Source organism: Ranitomeya imitator, chromosome 6 (genome assembly GCF_032444005.1).
Source record: "Ranitomeya imitator isolate aRanImi1 chromosome 6, aRanImi1.pri, whole genome shotgun sequence".
Taxonomy (NCBI): Eukaryota; Metazoa; Chordata; class Amphibia; order Anura; family Dendrobatidae; genus Ranitomeya; species Ranitomeya imitator.
Window position 1 is genome coordinate 340,392,465 of NC_091287.1, and position 18,804 is coordinate 340,411,268.

Genomic DNA, 18,804 nt, shown 5'->3' on the forward strand with positions numbered 1-18,804 from the left:
AGTTTTGCAATTAGTAGATACACCTGTCCACTCCTGCAGTCCAGGCACAACTGCATTACCCTCTACAACCACCGGAGGGAGTCCAAAAGCTGAATTCACAACAGATAAGCCCCTGATGCCGGTGGGCTCAGCTCACCTTCGATTTTGGGGGTAACAGGTTCCCTTTAATGTCCGTACAGAGGTCTAAGGGCTAACATTTCTCCTCCTTATAGAGTGATGTACAGGCCCTGGCATGCCAGTAAGGAGGCTTATTTGCCCTGCAACTCTCCTCTGGAAGATTTAATATGCAAATTACCTCTTCAGAGAGGAAGCAAACTAGAACTCTATAGAGCCACCTGTTGGAAGCAGTGATCCTACAAGTCATTATCGATCCTTTAACAAACCTTGCAATATGACTTGGGATAAAAGACAAATCAGAATCTGTTTGCAGTCACGGTGCTTCGGGCTATTGACCCTCATCAGTGCAAAGTGTGAGATCTGATTTGGCTAGGTGATAGGCTCTGGACTGAGGTCTAAGGAGTAACATTTCTCCTTATGATGAGTGACATACTGGCCCTGGCATGCCAATGTAAGGAGGCTTATTCACCGTCCAATACTTCCATAGCGCCACCTGTTGGAAGCAGCGATCCTACAAATTGCTATCGATCCTTTAATGAGCCTTGCAATATGACTTGGAATATAAGCCAAATCAGAATCTCAGTTTGCAGACACAATGTTTTGAGGTATTGCCCCTCGTCAGTGCAAAGTGGAGATCTGGTTTGGCTAGGTGAGAGGCTCTGGACTGAGGATCTCTGCTTCAACAGGTAGCGCTATTGAGTTCTAGTCATCTTCCTCTCTGAAGAGGCAATTTGCATCTGTACTTAGAAAAATCAATGTGAACAGTACCCCTAGTCCACATACAAACTAGTTGGGTTCACACAACCTGGCGGATTATGGTAACATGTATCCACCAGATGTCAATCCAGGGAAGAGAAAGAAGGGAAGCAGCACTCCAAAGAACATTTCAATGTAATATATTCTAATCAAGAATTTTATATACCGTATATTTTATTGAAACAGTCTGTCATTCCACTTCCCTTTTTTCATTGCCTGTTATTTGCTCAAATAGTTATATCACATGGATAAGACTGCAGTTAAATGCTAGGGTTAATTTCCCAGTTAAGGTACCTTCACATTAAGCGACGCTGCAGCGATATAGACAACGAGCCGATCGCTGCAGCGTCGCTGTTTAGGTCGCTAGGAGACGTCAAACACAGCAACAGCAGAACGATGCAGGAGCGATCCAGTGACGTAACAGCGACTCACTTATCGTTCTCGCTGGTTGTTCGCTCCATGAAAAACCATTGCAGGCATCGTTGCTTTTGCTGTCAAGCATGACTAATCACGCCGACCTGACGACCAAATAAAGTTCCGGACTTCTAGCTACGATCAGCGATGTCACAGCGGGATCCTGATCGCTGCTGCATGTCAAACACAACGAGATCGCTATCCAGGACGCTGCAACGTCACGGATCGTTGTCGTTCTCGTTGGAAAGTTGCTCAGTGTGAAGGTACCTTTAGTACCACCACTGCAATAGGAGCATGGTCTTAGTTTGTTCCCATTAGCCAATGTTATTGCATGTAGATAATTTGTGTTTGGGGTCATTTCCTGTCCCTTTTTCTCTTTACATTACTTTTTCACCTATTGTATTTATTCTCCACTGCTCAAAAAACTAAAGGGAACACTAAAATACCACATCCTAGATATCACTGAATGAAATATTTCAGTTGCAAATCTTAATTCATTACATAGTGGAATGTATTGAGAACAATAAAACATAAAAATGATCAATGTAAATCAAATGTTGATTATGGCCCCATAAGATGCTCCATAAAGATATTTGCCCCATATAGTGCTGCACAAAACCTTGATTATGGCCCTATAAGATGCTCCATACAGACACTTGCCCCATATACCATAATGCTCCACAAACGTTAATTATGGCCCCATACAGACACTTGCCCCATATAGTCCTGCACAAATGTTATAACCGCATACAGTGCTGCACAAATGTTATGGCCCCATATAGTGCTGCACAAATGTTATGGCCCCATAAAGTGCTGCACAAATGTTATGGCCCCATATAGTGCTGCACAAACGTTATGGCCCAATACAGTACTGCACAAATGTTATGGCCCCATATAGTGCTGCACAAATGTTATGGCCCCATATAGTGCTGCACAAATGTTATGGCCCCATATAGTGCTGCACAAATGTTATGGCCCCATATAGTGCTGCACAAACGTTATGGCCCCATAAGATGCTCCATACAGACACTTGCCCCATTTGCTGTTGCTGCAATAAAAAAAAATAAATCCCATACTCACCTCTCCGTCGCTCATGCCCCGGGCACTTTCAATAGTTACCTGCTCCTCGTTGTGGTGCAGCTCCATCTTCCGCACTGACGTTCAGCAGAGGGCGCGCACTAACTACGTCACCGCGCCCACTGACCTGAGCGTCACTGTTGAAGACAGAGCGATGCCCGTAACGAGGAGCAGGTGACTATCGCGCAGCGCACCCCCTCCCCGTATACTCACCTGGTCCTGGCGCTGTGCAGTCCCTGCTTCCCCGACGCTGCAGCTTCATCCTGTACTGAGCGGTCACCGTTACCGCTCATTACAGTAATGAATATGCGGCTCCACCTCTATGGGAGGTGGAGCCGCATATTCATTAATGTAATGAGCGGTACCATGTGACCGCTCAGTAGAGGAAGAATCTGCTGCTGCCGGCGCCAGGGACCTGCAGGGACCGCGCCAGGAGTAGGTGAGTATAATTTCACAGCCCCCCCGCTCTCCCTCCCCTGCCGACCCCTGCGTATGACTCGAGTATAAGCCGAGATGGGGGACTTTCAGCCCAAAAAAGTGGGCTGAAAATCTCGGCTTATACTTGAGTATATACGGTATTTCCATTTTCCCGTTAGGGCTAGGATTAGTGTTAGGGCTAGAGTTGGGGTTGGGGCTAGGGTTAGGGCTACAGTTAGGACTGGGGCTAAATTTAGGGTTGGGGTGTGTTGAAGTTAGGGGTGTGGTTAGGGATGGGATTAGGGTTAGGGGTGTGTTGGGGTTAGAAGTGTGATTGGGGTTAGAGGTGTGGTTGGGATTAGGGTTAGGGGTGTGTTTGGGTTAGAGTTTGTTACAATTGGGGGTTTCCTCTGTTTAGGCACATCAGGGATCTCCAAACGCCACATGGCGTCCAATCTCAATTCCAGCCAATTCTGCGTTGAAAATGTAAGAGTGCTCCTTCCCTTCCGAGCTCTCCCGTGCGACCAAACAGGGGTTTACCCCAACATATGGGGAATCGGCGTACTCAGGACAAATTGGACAACAACTTTTGGGGTCCAGTTTCTCTTGTTACCCTTGGGAAAATAAAAATTTGGGGGGCTAAAAAAAATTTTTGTGGGAAAAAAATGATTTTTTATTTTCACGGCTCTGCGTTATTAACTGTAGTGAAATACTTGGGGGTTCAAACTTCTCACAACAAATCTAGATAAGTTCCTTAGGGGCCGTTTCCAATATGGTGTCACTTGTGGGGGGTTTCTACTGTTTAGGTACATCAGGGGCTCTGCAAATGCAACGTGACGCCTGCAGACCAATCCATCTAAGTCTGCATTCCAAATGGCGCTCCTTCCCTTTCAAGCTCTGCCATGCGCCCAGACGGTGGTTCCCCCTCACATATGGGGTATCGGTGTACTCAGGACAAATTGGACAACAACTTTTGGGGTCCAATTTCTCCTGTTACCCTTGGGAAAATACAAAACTGGGGGCTAAAAAATAATTTTTGTGGAAAAAAAAAATGAATTTTTATTTTCACAGCTCTGCATTATAAACTGTGGTGAAACAGTTGGGGGCTCAAAGCTCTCACAACACATCTAGATAAGTTCCTTAGGGGGTCTACTTTCCAAAATGGTGTCACTTGTGGGGGGTTTCAATGTTTAGGCACATCAGTGGCTCTCCAAACGCAACATGGCGTCCCATCTTAATTCCAGTCAATTTTGCATTGAAGAGTCAAACGGCGCTCCTCTTCCGAGCTCTGCCATGCGCAAAAACAGTGGTTTACCCCCACATATGGGGTATCAGCGTACTCCGGACAAATTGCACAACAACTTTTGGGGTACAATTTCTTCTGGTTCCCTTGGGAAAGTAAAAAAATTGGGGGCGAAATGTTCATTTTTGTGATATAATATTTTTTTATCTTTACGGCTCTACATTATAAACTTCCGTGAAGCACTTTGTGGGTCAAAGTGCTTACCATACATCTAGATAAGTTCCTTAGGGGGTTTACTTTCCAAAATGGTGTCACTTGTGGGGGTTTCAATATTTAGGCACAACAGGGGCTCTCCAAACGCAACATGGCATCCCATCTCAATTCAGTCAATTTTGCATTGAAAAGTCAAATGGCGCTCCTTCCCTTCCGAGGTCTGCCATGCGCCCAAGCAGTGGTTTACCCCCACATATGGGGTATCGGCGTACTCAGGACAAATTGTACAAAAACTTTTGGGGTCCATTTTCTCCTGTTACCCTTGGTAAAATAAAACAAATTGGAGCTGAAGTAATTTTTTTGTGAAAAAAAGTAAAATGTTCATTTTTTTTTTTTAAACATTCCAAAAATTCCTGTGAAACACCTGAAGGGTTAATAAACTTCTTAAATGTGGTTTTGAGCACCTTGAGGGGTGTAGTTTTTAGAATGGTGTCACACTTGGTTATTTTCTATCATATAGACCCCTCAAAATGACTTCAAATGTGACGTGGTCCCTGAAAAAAATGGTGTTGTAAAAATGAGAAATTGCTGGTCAACTTTTAACCCTTATAACTTCCTAACAAAAAAAAAATGTTGGTTCCAAAATTGTGCTGATGCAAAGTAGAAATGTTACTTATTAAGTACTTTGTGTGACATATCTTTGTGATTCAAGGGCATAAAAATTCAAAGTTGGAAAATTGTGAAATTTTCAAAATTTTCGCCAGTTTTCTGTTTTTTTTTCACAAATAAACACCGGTAATAGCAAATAAATTTTACCACTATCATGAAACCCAATATGTCACGAGAAAACAGTGTCAGAGTCACGAGGATCCGTTGAAGCGTTTCAGTTATAACCTCATAAAGGGACAGTGGTCAGAATTGTAAAAATTGGCACGGTCATTAATGTGCAAACCACCCTTGGGGCTTAAGTTGTTAATGTATAGCTGGTCCTCCCTCAAAGTCTATCCTCCTCAAATTGGGAATTTGAGAGGAACGTCGATATCCAGTGCACATTTTTAGCTCGTATATTTCGCTTAATGTTGGTGGAACATTTAAATGATTCTATATTGTGTTCTAAACCTCAATGTTTTTGGCCTTCACATGTCATTAATTCTTGTAATGAAAAAATCAATTTAAAGTCATTAGATGTCATTTAAGCCTCTTCTAGCATAGTAACCTTTTTCCAAGGTAATCAGACTCTTTGTATTGAAATGCAAGGTTAATGATCTCTGTGATCTACTCGCATTCTGTGTTTACCATGGTAAAAAACAAGTTCTTTTGATGTCTCTTCATTTTCTTTGTTTTTTTATCTTTCAAAGATTGAAAACTATTTGCTGAGGAACCATGAAACAAGAAAGTACCTTCAGGAGCAGGCCTACCGACTGCAGCAGAGCATTGTCACCAGCACTACACAGCATGTAAGCCACCAGTATTCAATCTGGACATGGATTACCATTTACCATATTTTATACTGTACATATTTTTTTTTTTTATTATTCGGAACCAAACCAAAAAAATCATAATATCATAATAATTTTTAACCAATAAAGTGATATATGTTCACATATAACACACGTTTCTGTGATGAACTGGTTTTTCTTCCTTGTGCCATTTGGATTTTTAGACCATTCTCTCACTAGTACAGGTGTTGGGAGGTAATATCTCATTGCACGCGTCTCAGCACTTAGCAGTAATTGCTGCATCCACATGCTCACAGAGCAAGAAGAAATTAATGGGCTGGCAACCGTCAAGTAGCTTAGATCAGTCACTCAATCACTCCTGCCGGCGATTCAGCTGCTCCATGACAGCAGAGCAGCTCTTAATTAAACCACTTTTATGGCAGATCAATTGGTGTCGCTGACTGATCGTATTTGTTTGCTCTATGTTCACACTTGCGCTGGTGCTCACCATTAGGGTCACATTTAATAACAAGAATAGAATGGCTTGCAGCACTATTCTTCATGGCAAAAATCTAAGCAGAAACTTAACAGAACCCATTCTAATTGTTCCTTTAAAAGATCATTTTAATCAAAAGATCTTGGAATAATAATAACTTCCACCATTGGATGTGTTTAAATAAAATGTTCCTGTGCTGAGATAATCTTATAACTGTGCCGCTGCTGTGTACTGTGTAATGGCTGTGTCTGACTGTACAGGAATATGGTCTGATCGTGCCAAAGCTACTCAACAGAGAAGAACACAAGAGCGTGTACAGACAGGACTGCTCAGGATCACAGCTGATTCTTCCTTTGAGGTAAAACATTGCTTAAAATCAGGCAGGGAAATGTTTTACCTCACAGAAATTAGCTGCTGTGATCACATGCTGTCCTGTCAGTATATAATCTTTTCTTTTCTCCCCTACCCAGGAAATGTGATATGATCAGACATGGCCATTAGGCCGGTTTCACACGTCAGTGGCTCCGGTACGTGAGGTGACAGTTTCCTCACGTACCGGAGACACTGACTCACGTAGGCACATTAAAATCAATGTGTCTCTGCACATGTCAACGTGTTTTCACGGACCGTGTGTCCGTTTGGAAAACACGGAGACATGTCAGTGTTCGTGGGAGCGCACGGATCACACGGACCCATTAAAGTCAATGGGTCCGTGTAAAACACGTACCGCACACGGATGTTGTCTGTGTGCAGTCTGTGTGCCGTGCAGGAGACAGCGCTACTGTAAGCGCTGTCCCCCCTGCGTGTGGTGCTGAAGCCCCATTCATTTCTTCTCTCCAGCAGCATTTGCTGGAAAGAAGGAATGAATAATCTTTTTTTATTATTATTTATTTTTGTTTTTAAAATAAAGTTGCCGGTAATCTGCCCCCTCCCACCCCCTCCCACCCCATGTGCGCCCCCCCCCCCCCCGCTGGCATTAAAATACTTACCCGGCGCCCTCAGCGCTTACATCCTCTCAGCGTCGCTGCTTGTCCTGTATGAGCAGTCACGTGGTGCCGCACATTACAGTGATGAATATGCGGCTCCACCTCCCATAGGGGTGGAGCCGCGTATTCATCACTGTAATAAGCGGCACCACGTGACCGCTCATACAGGAAGAGATGCGACGCTGAGAGGATGTAAGCGCCGAGAGAGCTGGGTAAGTATTTTAATGCCAGCGGGGTGGGGGGGGGGGGAAGCACAGGGGGTGGGAGGGGGCAGATTACCGGCAACTTTATTTTAAAAACAAAAATAAATAAAAAAAAAAAGATTATTCATTCCTTCTATCCAGCAAACGCTGCTGGGAAGAAGGGATGAATACCGGCTTCACCGCACGCAGGGGACAGCGCTCAACTCTAGCGCGGTCTCCTGCACGGTCCGTGTGGTCCTCAGTCGGCACACGGGCGGCACACGGCTGCCGCACATGTGCCACACTGATGTTCAACGTAAGCGCACGGACACGGATAATTCCGGTACCGGAATTATCTGGACGTGTGAGACTGGCCTTACACAGTACACAGCAGGGATAAGATTATCTCAGAACAGGAACATTTTATTTAAACACATACAATTGTGGAAATTATTTTTCCACGATCTACTGATTTAAATCATCTTTGTTTGTGTTAATGTCCTTGCTTCTGTCATAAATGCAAGCCATGATGACCTTGTCAATAAAGGTTATTATATTATGACCTTGTCAATAAAGGTTATTATATTTATTTAATTATTTTTTTTTTAAACAAGATCATTGAATGTTTTTTTTCCAGTCTTTCCTTTTTTTGATGCTATCTTAAAGCCAACTAACTTTTAGATTGCTGGAAGTGATCATGAATGGTTAAATCAGTGCATAGGCAAATGTTACTTTTTTATGTTTTAAAATCTACTTGGTTTGTATTCACATAGATGTAACTTTCTGCTTTACAGATGATTGACCGCATTTGTGTCAAAGTTCAAGATCACCTAAACTCGCTAAGAAACTGTGGCATTGATTTTGTCCTAGAGGATGTCAAGTCCGCAGAGAGAATCATGCGCGATGCTAAGAATTCAAAAACAGTACGTCCTGATTAGATTGGGTAGCGATGCATTTTAATTAAATAGCTTTCACTTGTGGCAGTGATCTCTGCATATATTCCTTTGTCTCTTGCAGCTTTTGCCAAATTTGTATCACCTTGGAGGAGCAGCATGGGCCGGTGCTAATAATTTACCAACCCCCATTCAAGAGACTTTGGAGTCAATGGCAGGAGAAGTCACCAGAGTTGTTGATGATCAATTGAAGGTATCATTGGTTATGGGTGGGCTGAGGCTTGGCACAAAGCTTTTTTTTTTTTTTTTTCAATTTAAAGGGATTTTCCTTGACTTTTATATTTTGAATAGGTCATCAATATCAGATGTTTGTGATGACACTCGTGCCTCTATGATCAGCTGATTAAAGGGACCAAGGAGCTCTAGAAGTGGCACAGCTCTGTTAACCATTGGTGATCCATCAGTTTTATAGGTCATCAGTATCTCATGAGAAGGTTCAACTCCCTGCACCAACATGGATCAGCTGACATAAGGGGCCTTGAAGAACTGGAATTGGCCCAGCTCAGAGTTGTGGCCTTAAGTAGCACTGCAAGCTCTCTCCAAATATAAGTGGATCGGAGTAGACGCTACTATTCAGTCACAACAATATTGCTGTATCTATGAATGGTACTGCCAACTCCCATCCACTCATATACTGAGAGAGCTTGCAGTACTATTTATGGCCACTACTCTGAGTTGTGCCACTTCCAGTTCTTTGTAGCCCCTTTAACCGGCTGATCAGTGTTACAGAGAGTTAAACACTCTGATATGATATTGATGACTTATAATAATAAAAATTATTAATCATCTATATTAAAGACTTGAAAAACCTATTTGAAATTACAAGTTGGGCTGATGACCTAGAATTTTGTAGAACCCTGTTTTAAGGATTTAGAAAATCTGGAAGGCAAGTACTGTCCTACCACCAAGAAGGATGGCTAGAGCTGAATAAACTTTCTTCCGGTCTGTTAATTCTGTACATGAAAATACATAAGACCACTGAATAAATGCAGTACAGCACAATTAAAAACAAGTAGTGAGGTTTGCTGTGGATATGTTGAGGTTTTATTGAACCAGGCATAATGTCTATTACACAATATTAATGCTTGGGAGTGATAAGTGGGTGCTATCACTGCGCGATAATCTCAGTGTATACACTAATTGACTGCCTATAATGCATAAAGTGCAGCCAAGCCAGCATGGGTTTATCTAGAAGAAGCTTAATGACCTCATTAGTATGGAAGCAATGCTGTAATATCTGCATAAATAATTCCTAGAGAATTGAAGTATCCTGCCTTTTCCGTGGATCATACAGTTGTCTCCGAATAGTGCGGATCCTTTCATCAATTGCTTATTAATGTTCAAGATCCGTTCATTTCTTATTTATATATAGTTCACACACACACACACACACACACACACACACACACACACACACACACTTCCCATACATGTTTAATGCTCTTGTTGTAATATTGCATTATGTTAGAGGTTACATGTTTTACTATTGGAAATATGCATATTTTTCCAGCAAAACTGTGATGCAAAAAAGAGTTTTAATTCAGCATGGCTTATGATGCCAAGTTTTGACCATTTCTAAAGCCTGGAATGTTACGTTCTACTTCCTAGTCTTGTTTATATATGAAGAACGGTATGGGTCACGGCATGTCTAGTTTATAGTCCCTACCAACGAACCCGTAATGTTTAATGATGGTATAGGTTAAGAGTTGGCATAATGCAGTGGTTAATGAACAGTGTATGTATCTTAAAAACTAATTTGCTTTTCATAGGGCAACACGTAGTAGACCAAAGTAAAATGTAGATGTGTAACTATGGACTCGCCTAGTGGAGATGTCTGGAGAACAACCTCCTCTGACTCCTTCAACCATGAATGAATTTGAGGTCACTGCCAGTTTCATATTAAATTGGCTACCTTTTAAAGAGCTGACTAAGACCTAGTTTTTACTTTTTATTTCTACTCTCAATTGCAGAGATACTTCAAAAGTTTAGGGCTCATAATATGCTAATTTCCTTGTAAACTAAGGTGGCAGTAACAGATTTTTCTCTGGGGGGCGTTTTCTTTTCGCCAGAATGATGCTTATCGTAAGAACATACAGGAAAAAGGAAAGCCTCCTCCCCCCCCAGAGGTTCAGAACAGGATTTTTCAGTGTGATCTGGGGAGACTGCGTCTAAAGGCTTCCATGCATGTTAGGCCAGGTTCAGATTTGTGTTCGGGGTCTTGGCGTAGTCCTCCGTTGAGCCCCGCCTTCTTCCGCGTACTTCTGCATCCGTCCTGCGTACCTGTCTTTAACATTGACTGCGCAGGACATGCGAATATATGCAGATTTGTCGTTTTGACGCGCCCACCGTCCGCACAAAATGCAACTTGTTGCGTTCCCGTGCGGTCGGCGAGCGCGTCAAAACAACGCATCAGCATACATCCGTACGGTGTGTAAACACTGGATGTGGTGGTCGCAGCATAAGAACCTCACAGGAAGCAGAATTTTTTTTTTTTTTTTTTTAATTTTTAAAACCGACATCCTTTTAAGTTTTTCTTTTTGAAGGATAAGCAGTAGGCCATTATAGTAATAACTATCTATTGAACCCATTCTACGCCCGGGGGGCAAGTTTTTTTTATTGGTACATTTTATACAGTGTCTTCAGTAAAATGGCACCGGAGATCGCGGCATGTGCACGTGCTGACTATGGTGCCGTTTTATTTAAGTAATGTAGTCAACGTAGCAGTGTGCACGCATCGGCCATAGGGATAATGGCGATAGTCTCCGCGTGCGCACTGCTATGTTGACATTATAGTACAATTCTTGAATAAAATGGTGCCAGAGTCAACGCGTGCACATTCCCACCGTATCTGGCATCATTTTGTTGAAGACACTGTGTCTGCAAATTCACACATACAGTGTTCAATAAAATGGTGCCGTAATGCAAAATGCAGTATGAGCTATGGGCATGCGCTGACTCTGGCGCAACACTGCGCAGGCGCCGGCCATTCCGGCTTCAGGCAGAAGGACGCATCCACCGTTATATATAAGATATTTCTCTACTATATTTGGTTTCTGGGGTTCCATGTCACAGTTCAGTGCCTATAATATAATTTTTGACTTTTTCCACTTCACCACTCTCTTGTACTTATCAGAAGGAATTGGCAGAATATTACTTGTTTTTTGCCCACAAGATATAAAAATAGCTGAGTGTCAAAAATGTGAAATTCGACTCAAGTTATTTTATACCAGGGTAGAGAACTAGTGTGAAGTGCTGGGATGGGAGAGCTATAATCCAGAGTTAATCAGCATTTATGAGTTATCGTAAATGCCAAGAAGCCTGTAACATGAGTGTCAGCGACATTAATTAGTTCTCTGCTGAGTGGGCTAGGCATAGCAGAGACCCTTCTTTACCTTACTAGAAAATTAGCATTTCAATTAAAAGACACTTTGTTAATGCAAATTAGGTGTCACATTACAATCATGGTAATTTAATTTGCCCATGCTTCAAGAAAAAACAAATGTGTCCATTCTAGAGGGCAAAACCAAACCTCTGTCTAAATCTGAGCTTAATTTTACCCTTTCTAATATGAGGAATCTTATTGTGTTATATTATGAATAAATTGGCACGCCGCAAATATAATCTGGCATTGTTTAGAATTTCAGTTTCTTGCTTTAAAAGCAATGTGTCGTTAGAAAATGACCTACTGTTTAAATCAGGTTTTGGTCACATTAATTTTTTTTCAAATTTGGCAATTACGGTACATGGTTACACAGATTCGTCATGTTTAAACTTTTCTCAACCAAAAATACATTAGCACTATATTATTGTTAACCCCAAATGCCATTAAGCTCTTTTTTAAATGCTGTTAGGCCGCGTTTACACTTCCAGCATTTGGTCAGTATTTCACATCAGTACTTGCATGCTAAGATCGGAGAAAAAGTGTAATAGAAACACGTCACCACTTGTACATGTATCATCCACTCCTGGGTTTGACGTAAAAATACTGATGTAAAATTCTTACCAAATGCTGAACGTGTAAATGTGGCCTGCTCTAACTGTAAAGAACCCTTTTACAGAATTGCAATGTATCTGTAAAAATCGGATGCTGTACTGTGGCTCCATATGGCGTATGATTTATTTTTTTCGCACCCATAGACTTGAATAGCAGCACCTCATCCAATTTACAGAATAATACAATAGTACATGCTACAATATTTATTCACACACAGATTTGGTAAGTGAAAAAAAACTGTTGTGTGCACTAGCCCATCAAATAACATTGGTCTGATTTCTGTGTGTTTTTTCCACGGACAGCACCCAGATAAAAAAAAAAATGGTCGTGTAAACGACTAAGAAAGACTATCGGGGGGTAATACTATACGGAGATCTTGTGTTTTTATCTTTATTTTCAAAAGTCCTAAAACCTTGTTTGCATTTGCAGCTGCTGCTTGACATTGAGTACTGCTGCTTAGCTTGACCAAAATACAAAGGTTCTTCTACCTAGTATGTTTCCAATTATATATATATATATATATAATAGAAAATGTCATTAAAAATTATATGAGTAATCTGTCCTTTTTGGATGAGTTTACAGCAGATTCCTTATTGTCAGAGACAGGATTACAGTTTCTAATAAAACCTCCATACACACCTGAATGACACGGGATCCATCAATCACAATGGTTATTACAGCTGACCCTGCTCCCCCTCCCATCACAATGACGTTTTCACACTCATTAAATGCAATTAAAAAATTGGGGAGAACCCCAAATAAACCCCCACTAGAAGGCCTTAAAGTGTAACATTTATTTTGATTTTAAAATATGACCAAAGGGTATAAAAAAAAAAAAAAAAAGTTTTTGTCCGTAATCTGCCTCTATTGATGCGACTAAATTTAAGCAGTGTGCCTGCTATTTTATATAAACTCTGCCATTATCCGATATTGTAACCACTGCAACTGCTATTAGCATCCTTCAAAATTGAAAAGCGATTTTTTTTATGGTGTCTACTAAATTATAATATCGACTTGTTCTACATAGAATATAAATTATTTATCAGGTCCTCAAAAACCTCAAAACACTATTTAAAACAAAAAATAAACTGCATATTAAAAACAAATTGCAGTTAAAACCATATACTCGTATATTGTGACAATCATTTCAAATATTAACTCCCTATACAAGACCAGTATTAGCGTAGTGGGATGTGGAGTTAATAGAAAAGCGCTATATGAAACTATATGAAAAGCCTTCCTTCAGACCAGCTGGACTCATGGTGCCAAGATGATGTACCCATCTGGCTTCTTTTTTTTAGCAATGATTGGTCAAGATTACCTTTCCTCTGTTTTAATGTATATTTTTGAATGCCCCTAAAACAAATAGCCAGAGGAGCCGAACTATGGTGAAAACACATATGACGCAAAACTGGTATATCGTAAATTTTCCCAGATTGTTTTGGACTATTAAACTGTTTGGTTATTACTGTAGTATGAAATTGCCACATTTGTAGCATCCCAGTGTCTTATTTTTAAGCCAATTACAACCTTATTCATTACTTAATCGATATTGGCTAGGTACCATCATATTCTTTAAATTAGGGCCTTTTTGATATGTGATGGTAGCATATTTTGAAACCTTATCATTTAAATCTGTATCCTCTCTTAGGAGGTACCAATACTTAGAGAGAATTATTTTAGCCTAATCAGCACCATTATCATACGTACCAATACAGTGAATCAACGTTTCATTTTGATTAGGCGGAACCAATTTTTTATTTTGGAGAAGTTGATTCCTTGGAGTATGTACTGCCCGATGAAAAACTTTTTTTAAAAGAGGCTTCACAGGATAACATTTATCCCTGGACCGTTTATACAGAACTGAACATTCCTCTAGGAAATCCTCTTCCCTTGAGCAATTTCACTCAAGGTATTGATAATTGAAACAGTAGATATCTTCCTGTAATCCCATTGAGTTTTATACAAATATGAAATATTAATGAGCTTATGAATTTTTAGTATACTAATAACATCTGCTTAAGAGCAAGTGACAGTAGCGATCATTAACTATAGGCAAAATCACGAAAATATAATTCCCAATAAAGTTGGTTTTGTAAATGAAGCAATCTTGAAGTAGATCGCCTCGGTCATTTGATATCAAATGAATGGGAAAACAGACTTGAAAAAGCAGATTGCTCCTCTCATTTAACTTTTAAATGAGACAATTGGAATCGGTTATGTCATTTAAACATATATACTCACGAGCTCTAGCTAGATTGGACAAGCTGTGCGCGAACACCCCTGCTGGACACTCGTATCTGACAGGTAAGTCTAAGCGATGATGCGTTTACGAGTATGTGAGCAGGTTGCAAGATGCAGATGCAAGATGCAGTAACGGGTCGGAGGCAGAGCAGGGGTTAATGTGGGGTTTACTTTTACAGGTATACTCCTTGCAGGGAGAAAATGGGGAAAGCAGTATACTTGAACAAGAGATTTGGAACTGGGGGGGGGGGGGGGGGGTGATACAGGGGTAGTGAATAGGGTGGGAAGTTCAAGAACAGCAAACTTATCAGCCCGACGACGTAAGAATGCGGTTCTCGGGTTGTGGGTGTTGGCGCCAAGGCCGTGGCACTTATGAGGTCAGTTGTAGTTGTAACAACTCTGCTGGCATCACAGCATGGCCTCACATCTCTCACACAATCTTACCCACTGCTCCAGGCCATGATGTGGTTTCTGTTTCATGCCAGCTCCATGTTCTGTGTCTCTGCTCTGTGCATGCTTCATGGCTATGTGTATAGGGGACCGGCGCCTGAACTCTCTGGTTCTTATAGGAATCAGGTGCATCTGTCTAATCAGTTCCTGACCAATTATCAAGAGGCCTCCTGTATATAGTGCAGCTCCACCCTGTGGTATGGGCCTGTGTGTGTTAGCTCAGTTAGTGTTTAGCTGCTGAGTTTGCCTGGCCTTGCTCTGAGGTACTCCCTCTCTGGAGGCTTTTCTCTGTGCTATTGCCTTGATCTTGTAGTCCGCCCTCCAGGAGGCAGAATATCCTGGTCCCTGTGTCTTTGTCCCTGTGTCTTGTTCCATTGCCTTGTCTGTACTTTGTCTTTTCTTGGTCTCCTTGTCTGTGGCTTCCTTCCCTGCTTTGTCTTTCCTTGTGTTCTCAGTCTGCTTACACTCCGCACTCTTGCGGCTCTGCACTCAGACCTTGCTTCGCACTCTCTGGCTTTGCTCTGTGGCTCTTCTCTTTGCGGTTCTATCTGGCTCCGCCTCCTGTGTTTCTGCACTTGGCTCCGTCTCTGCTCTTGGCTCCGCCTCCAGCATCTCCGCTCTTGGCGTTACCTCCAGCGTCTCCGCTTTTGGTTCCGCCTCCAGCGTCTCCGCTCTTGGCTCCGCCTCCAGCATCTCCGCTCTTGGCTCCGCCTCCAGCGTCTCCGCTCTTGGCTCTGCCTCCAGCATATCCGCTCTTGGCTCCGCCTCCAGCATCTCCGCTCTTGGCTCCGCCTCCAGCGTCTCCGCTCTTGGCTCCGCCTCCAGCGTCTCCGCTCTTGGCTCCACCTCCAGCGTCTCCGCCCTTGGCTCCGCCTCTTGCGGCTCCGTCCTTGGCTCTGCCTTCTCCTTCTCTTCTCTTAATTCCACCTTCTACTTGTTACTTAGTCCTCCTGTCTGAACAGGTTCCAACCTGTTTCACATACCTGCCTGCAGACCGGTCCCTACCGGTTCTTCCTATGTTCCAGCCGTACCCGCCTGCCTACCTGAGAGACAGCCGTGTCCACCTGCCCGCCAGTGTCTCTGTTGTACCCGTCTGCCTGCCTGTGTCCCAGCCATGCCCGCCTGTCAGCCAGAGTGCCAGCCGTGCCCGCTCCGTTCCTTAGTGGGATCAGCAGCCACAGCCAGACATCACCCTGGAGTGGCACCTGGTAGCTTCCTATTGCACAAGTCTGACCTCACCATCAGAGGCTCCAGCGAACACCTAGGAAGCTACTTAGTTACGCCCCTTCCAGGGAAGTTTGGTCTGTGGTCCAGTGGGGCCACACCCCCGTATGCCCGCGCCAACCAGTCTGGGCGCGTGCGTGACAGTAGTCCTGGAGAAGATGACGTCCTGGATCCTGGTGGCGGCGATGATTCCTTGTGGTCCGTTGGATGTTCGTCGGGACAAGAAATCCTTTTCGTTGTCAGAGTCCAGAGACAAGGTACGATGAACAGCAGTTTTAACAGGAAACCCCGATTCCCCATCGGTGCGATCGTACATCTATGTCCTGACTGTGCATCTTTGTCAACAGTCTCTGGTCACGGCTCTCAGACCCTTCTGCCTTGGGCCTACTCTGTCTGGATGCTCTACTGTAGGAGCCCTGACACTGCCCTCCTGCGTGCTGCACGTTCCCGCTAAGACTCCCTGATTTCCCACGCTCTGCAGCTCTTTTATCTTAGCCGAGCCCCCTACTCCAGAGTACAAAGGTCGGTCCGGGGCCTTAAGCTTTCCCCCATGCAACCTGTTTGACAGTCCCGACAGTTCTGGATTCGTCACAGAGAAGGTTTGCCTGATCTGGGTCTTCTCCTTACAAGTATGCCAAATGGTGAGGGATACGTCAGAGATATGTGCTGGCAGAAAGCGATACATTATTTGGAGTGCTAAGAGCTGTGCTTCTTTCAATTGGGTAGAGCATCAATCTAGTAATATGCAGATAGGTTACGATTGAAAACATCCGATCAGCTTGAACCTTTTACAAAGTGTATTCTATCGGCTCGTCATTTGCATCAGCTATAACACAAATGACGTTACTCCTTTACAATATGCAAAACCGTAGCCCATTGGTCCACAAACCCTACAGAGGCCGCCATTCAAGCTTTTGTCCCTTCCCCTGATGACACCACTAGTGCGGTGAAACGTATTGGGGGGACGTTGGTGCTAAAACTCACTGTCCTATTCTGCCAGGGAAGGGTTAGCATCCTGGTGCTACACACCTCAGTTATATTAAATAGCAGGCACACTGTTTAAATTTAATCGCAACAATAGAGGCAGATTAGGGACAAAACATTTTTATATCCTTTGTTCATATTTTAAAATCAAAATAAAAGTTACATTTTAAGGCCTTCTAGTGGGGGTTTATTTGAGGTTCTCCCCAATTTGTTAATTATGTATTTATCCATCCAGTGGTTATTTTCCTCCATTGTATTGTCACTCATTAAATGCTTCAATTCAAAAGATAGGGCCAGAAGCTGTTCATTGTGGCTAATGCACATGTGAATATCCTGAAACAGGAAGTTGGTGTCTAAAAAAGCCATAGTGGCCAGTATGAAAATTGCAACAAAAAAAACAAAAACAAATGTTTATGTTTTAATAAAGAATGTGATATGGGAAAAAAATTAACAAAACTTTGTAAAAAAAAAAAAAAAAATACATTTAATGCAAAAAACGTATTTATTAGGCTGACCTTCCTGCCAGAGAATCCAAAGAAAGACCTGCCACCAGACCGCCCTAAAGCACAAGCATGTTCCTCATCACAGAGACAGAGAACGAGACAGAGTGTTTGCGCTTCAGGGCGGCCTTTGGGCAGGTCTGTCTTTGGTTTCTCTGGCTTCGAGCAGGAAGATAAGACTCTGCCTACAGGCCCGCCCGGAGGACTGTCATCTCATTAACTGAAAACTACTGACACTGATTACACAACAACCACAAGAAGGATTTATTCACAGCAGATATCATTTCAATCAGTTTAACAGCGCCAACCTGACAGTGTCAGTAGTTTACTGACCAAAATCCTGCTCACAGGTTCGCTTTAATAAATGACATTTTCTGATTATACATTCTCTTTAATTGTAGAAAAAAGTAACCTTGTCTGGCTTAGACCCACAAATTAGACCCGCCGTAAGGGGGAAAACGCGTCGGGATGGGAGATTAAATCCCTCAAGATAAGTGCATTATGATGATACATTGCTGCTTGTAGTCTGCTTATATTTATGTCTAATTACTTTAACCATCTATACCACCACATGCTGAGGAAGATGACCTTATCCTGACTATGTCAGGCGATGATGCCTTTACATCTATATATGGTTTCATTTAACAGATGATTTGATTATTTTTTCTGGCGATGATGCCTCTATATTTGCATATGGCCACAGTTAACGTGTAAAATTAAAAATGATCTGCTCAGTGATTTTTTTTTTTTTTTTGTCATTTCTGGCGATGATGCCCACATAGGTCTGGCGATTATGCCTATTCGGTTATACAAAAGGTTTATGAGTTCACTTTGTATGTGAGAATATGCAAACCTAAGCTGAACAATTTATTGAATCTAGCGCTGATGCCCATATGATTTTTTTCTGCTACACAATATACAGCGCCTGGCTACTTCTGGTGTTTCATGGCCCTTAAATCAGCTGATTAGTGGATTTACTGATGGTAGAACCTGCAAAAGTATGTAATATTTTTAAACAAATTGCATGAAGCAAACCTTGAAGTTCTTCAGATTGTAAGCTGAACTAATATGCATACATAATAGTGTTTGTGTGAGGTTCCTGGAGTGAATTCATC

General features: G+C 42.4%; 1 protein-coding gene across 2 annotated transcripts in view; it reads left to right on the top strand.

Annotated features, from left to right (window-relative positions):
- CARMIL1 (capping protein regulator and myosin 1 linker 1) overlaps positions 1-18,804 on the top strand; it is a 376,826-nt gene that overhangs the window by 246,418 nt on the left and 111,604 nt on the right. For both annotated transcript variants that reach the window (XM_069730895.1, XM_069730896.1), the window contains exons 24-26: positions 5,596-5,694; positions 8,135-8,263; positions 8,358-8,486. In XM_069730895.1, the coding sequence (XP_069586996.1) occupies positions 5,596-5,694; positions 8,135-8,263; positions 8,358-8,486 (357 nt within the window). The remainder of the gene's footprint in view (positions 1-5,595; positions 5,695-8,134; positions 8,264-8,357; positions 8,487-18,804) is intronic.